The sequence below is a fragment of the Monoraphidium neglectum genome, assembly GCF_000611645.1.
Source record: "Monoraphidium neglectum strain SAG 48.87 unplaced genomic scaffold scaffold01208, whole genome shotgun sequence".
Classification (NCBI taxonomy): domain Eukaryota; kingdom Viridiplantae; phylum Chlorophyta; class Chlorophyceae; order Sphaeropleales; family Selenastraceae; genus Monoraphidium; species Monoraphidium neglectum.
The window spans coordinates 11524-15866 of NW_014012420.1; the positions used below are offsets into that span (position 1 = coordinate 11524).

A 4343-nucleotide genomic window follows, 5' to 3' on the forward strand; every position below is an offset into this window, starting at 1 on the left:
TTTCCCCGCCTGTGCAAGCAGCTGGCCTGGCGGTGGCCGCACCCCCCTCTGAACCGGAGCTAGCGTACTCTACCGGCCTCTGCATCAGAAGAATAAAGTAGCAGAGCAACCAGGGTTGCACCAGTCGTCATGCCCCGTCATGGGTCCATCTCGTTCAAACGCGGCCGCCGTTTGACCCGGCGGCCAGGAACCCGGCCCCGGCCAACACGCTGTGCGCCCCGGATGCATTGGCGATGTCCCACGTTGAAGCGTTACAAAGAATTTTCATTTGCTTTGCTGTGCGGCGCTGCTAACAGCGCGTGCAGGCGCCCGCAACACCGCAATCGCGCTGACCACATGCCCTTTGCTGGGCACCTGCATGGAAGGCTCAAACGCAGCAATTCGCCCGCAAAAAAGTCGGGGCGTGACATGGCACACTCAATCAAACCCACTCACAACACCCCATGCTGCCATGCGTCAACAGTATGACCAATAACCAGCACCATGCGGCCAGCGACAACACAAGCACCACCAGCGCCATGTGGGTACCTCTCCACAACGGGCGCCATGCGACAGCTTGATCAAGCGCGCCTGTGCGCTCCTGGCTCACGCCTACCCCCGCCGCCGCTTGGCCGCGCGCTCGTCTTGCTGCAGGATCATCACCCCCAGCCGCCTGCCCACCGTCCGGCCCGGGGGTGCAAACCCTGCGCCCCGGCCGCGGCCGCCGCCCGCGGCGCCGCCCCTGCCTGGGCCCGTCCCTCTCGCGCCCACGCTGCCAAACCTGCCGCCGCCGCCAAAGCCGCCGCCCCGGCCCCCGCCCCTGTTGGACGCCGCCTGTGCGCTGCCGCCAAACGCCGCCTGCGGCGCGCCCCACTGCGCCCCACCGCCGCCGCCGCCGCTGGCCCCGCCCGCGGGCGCCGCAGGCCCTGCCGCGCCCGCGCCTGCGCCCCCAGGCGCGCCGTCGTAGCCCTCCAGCAGCCCCGGCTGGTTCTGCAGGCCGCCCCGGGCCTCGGGCGGCATGGGGTGCACCGCCTGCCAGCGGCGCCAGCAGTCCAAACTGTCCTCCCAGGCGCGGCCCGCGCGCAGCGCTGGCGAAGGGGGGGGCGTAGGGCAGGGCAGGGTTTCGGGGTGGGGCGAGCCGCGTGGAGGCCATTCAGCATGGAGGGCCCGCGGGGGGTTTGACGGGGCGCATGCGGCCATGGCGGCCATGGTGTGCCCTGGACCCTGCCGCTTGAAATCTTAGCCTTGCATAGACATCCCCTGAGGCCAGGCAGCAACCCCGCAGAGGCGCGCGGCGCCATGCGTGGATCTGCGTCGCCGAGCGGGGCGGGCCTGCTTCCTCCCCTCCCATGCGGGGATGCGCCCACGCCGGCAGACGGCGAGCTGGCCGCACCCCACGCTGCGCTGCACGAGCTGGCCGCGCCGTGCGGAGCCTCACCGCTGTAGAACTGCCCGACCAGAGGGTCCGCTTTGATGCAAACTGCGGGGCCAGGGCACGAGGGGGAGCGGCACGGCAGGGCTCAATCCTTGGCGGCTGCGTCAAACGTTTTTGGTCGAACACACGCCCGCAGGGCGCACCCCGGCGGTCGTGCAGGCGCAAGAGGGCTCCCGGCTCGGAAGGCGCGGCGAGGCGGAGGGGCTGAGGCGGGGAGGCCGCCGCGTTTGGCGATGGTTCTGCGACTGATGTCGCGCCTCACCTTGGCCCTGAAAGTCGACTACTTGGAGCCCCTCGAGGCTGCGGCACCTGGGTTTCCAGAAAAAGGGTTAAGCCACGGGCGGGCAGCATGAGCGATGCAATGGAGGCGACGGACACGAGCGCGTCGCGGCGCGGCGCGGGAGCTGCGTTCGCGGCGGCGCACGCGATTTGAGGAGCGGCGCCCGGCGGTGACGCCTGTGAGTCAGTCGCGGGGCGTAAAGCTGTTGCGGCGCGCTTGGTCGTATGCAGGGCGCACGCGACGCACGCACGCACGCAATCACACAAAACTTGCCCACGCACACGCGCCTGCGCGTACACACACGCACCTGCTGAGCGCCACGTAGGCCTGACCGTTGGCGAAGAGCCCCTTGAGCGACACCTGCGGCCGAGCGCCCGGCCGGCAGGCATAAAAATACGGTAGGCAGCATTTTGTCGAGGGCGGCTTGATCTCGACCGCTCGGCCCTGCTCTCCTGATACGTCTAGCAAAGTCAGCAGTCGGGAGAACGCTGGCCCCAAAGTGCCGCTTTCGCCGGGTGTCGATGCTGCCCGTGTCACTCAGATTGCAGTGTTCGACGTCCCCACCGAGCCCTCGCCCGCCCCTGGGCGGCGAATCGCTTCCCTGAGCCCGTAGCCCTGAACCCTGAACCACCTGGAACCTGACCCCCCCACCACCTGTGCATAATCCAGGGTCATGCCCTGGCTCTTGTGGATGGTGACCGCCCAGGCCAGCTTCAGGGGGACCTGCACGCGCGTCGCAGTGCCCCAGTGCTGCACCTGAGGCTCAGAGGGGGGGCCAGAGGGGGTGGGGAATGGGACAAAGGCGAGGAGGGGGGGGGTGTTTTGGATGTGAGGGTGCTGCCTTGCTTCGCTTCCGGCGCTCGCAGCACAGCCGTGTGCCACCCACTGCTGCCATCAGCCTGTGCAGCAGCGGGGGCGCGCGCCGCGCAACCGCTTCATGTCCGATGTTGGAGATCACCCCTCCCTCCCCAAGCCGCCGGGGCCGGCCGACGGCACCCAGGCTGCTAGCTGAGCACGCAGCTGCGCCCAAATCCCCCGCGCACGCCCCCGCCGTCTAGGCGCCCGCCGCCGTCTGCAGTCCCGCCACGTGCCCCTGCTGCGTGCAGGCGCGGCCGCCCTCACCTCCGCGGAAAAGGTCTCTGGCACTATGTCGCGCCGGATGCCGTTGAGGAAACGCACCACCGGCAGGAAAGGCACGCCCTGGGGAAACCAGGCAGCGGGAACGAGGGGGCTGGGGGTTCGGGGCGCCGACAAGGTCAAGGAGGAGCAGGAGGCGAGCCAGGACTTGATGCCTCTGAAGGATGCCCGAGGGTCGGCACAGGATAGAGGGCGAGCGGCGCGGCGGGCCGGCTGCCGGCGGACGCCCCTGCGGGCGGCGCGGACGCTCCAAGCGGCGGCGCCGGGAGGTGGGCGTATGCGCTCTGCCCGTATAGCGCACGCTCTTCAGCCCCGCCCTGGCCCGCACGACACGCACGCACGCACGCACGCACGCACGCGCGCACACACGCGCAGACACACACACACACACACACACACACACACACACACACACACACACACACACACACAAACAGAGTGTGTTGAGCTGCCGCCACGCCCTGCAACCCCATCCATTCCACCCCCCTACTCCTGGGCCGAGCCTTGCCTTGCAGGCCTTCAGCGCCTCCAGGTGGGCAGCCGCCTGCTCCAGCGCGGGCCCCGCTGACTCAGCGCCAAGGCCCTCCCTGCGGCGACGGGGCCGGGGCCGGGGCCACGTGTGCAGGGATGGGCAGGTCAGGTGCGCGGCGTGGGACACTGTGCGGGCTGCTCCGATCACATGGGTACACATGGAATGCTTGGGCAAGTAAGAAACTTCCATTCACTCTGCTTCCACAAATTCTGGGGTTCGTGGCTTGGGGTCTTGTGTGTCAGATCGCAGAGTCTGCGGACGTCTGCGGAGCGCCCCGGGGGAGGGAGTGAAGCGCAAGGGCGGCCCCACCTCGCTTTGACCGCCGCGTAGCGCCGCTCGTCCCCGGTCGCTGCCAGAACCTCCAACTCGCGCTTCAGCGCCTCTGCGCGCTGCCGCGCGTCCTCCACGCTCACAAACGCCTCCACCACCCCCCTGGAATCAACAGATCCGATCCGCGCGGCGGTTGGTGGTGGGTGGTCGGCAATGGGGGGCTGGAGGAGCCAGAGGTGGGGTGCAGAAGAGGGCAGCATGCGGCGCTGGGGCGGCGCGGCGTGGTTGTGTCAACGCCGGGGAGCGACTGCGCGACGATGACGTCACGCTGACGCACCTGCTGCCGTTGACCAGCGCCCTGTCCTTTTGGTTCTTGAGCAGGAGCACCTGGGCGCCAACCTGGCAACGTTGGCGGTTGGATGACTGGTTTTTTGGCTGAGGTGCAGGGGAAGGCGATCTTTCGTGGTCGGGTGGGATGGCGCGGTGGCCTAACAGAACGCGCATGGGCACAGCTGGAGGATCGAGGGTTTCAGGGCGCGGCGGGAGCGACAGAGCCGCGCGCGGCAGGTCCTTATTCAGTGGGGGGCCACAGCATGGCAGGGCGCCCACGCAGGCCAGCAATGAGGCGACAGGATCGGGGTGGGGCGTGGGGGGGAGGGCCATGCCTTGAGGCCGATGCTCTTCGAGGCCAGGCAGTCGCGGAAAAACTC

The 4343-nt window shown here is 69.1% G+C and overlaps 1 protein-coding gene across 1 annotated transcript; it reads right to left on the bottom strand.

The window, feature by feature from the left end:
- Nucleotides 1–591: 591 nt before the first annotated feature.
- Nucleotides 592–4137, bottom strand: MNEG_7030 (hypothetical protein; the record flags this gene model as incomplete). The annotated part of the gene is made up of 9 exons (XM_014044500.1): nt 592–1067; nt 1418–1459; nt 1677–1723; nt 2002–2054; nt 2259–2450; nt 2817–2894; nt 3322–3418; nt 3673–3795; nt 3971–4137. 9 exons carry the CDS (start codon nt 4135–4137, stop codon nt 592–594), a joined length of 1275 nt encoding a protein of 424 aa, XP_013899954.1.
- Between the last annotated feature and the right edge of the window lie 206 nt (nt 4138–4343).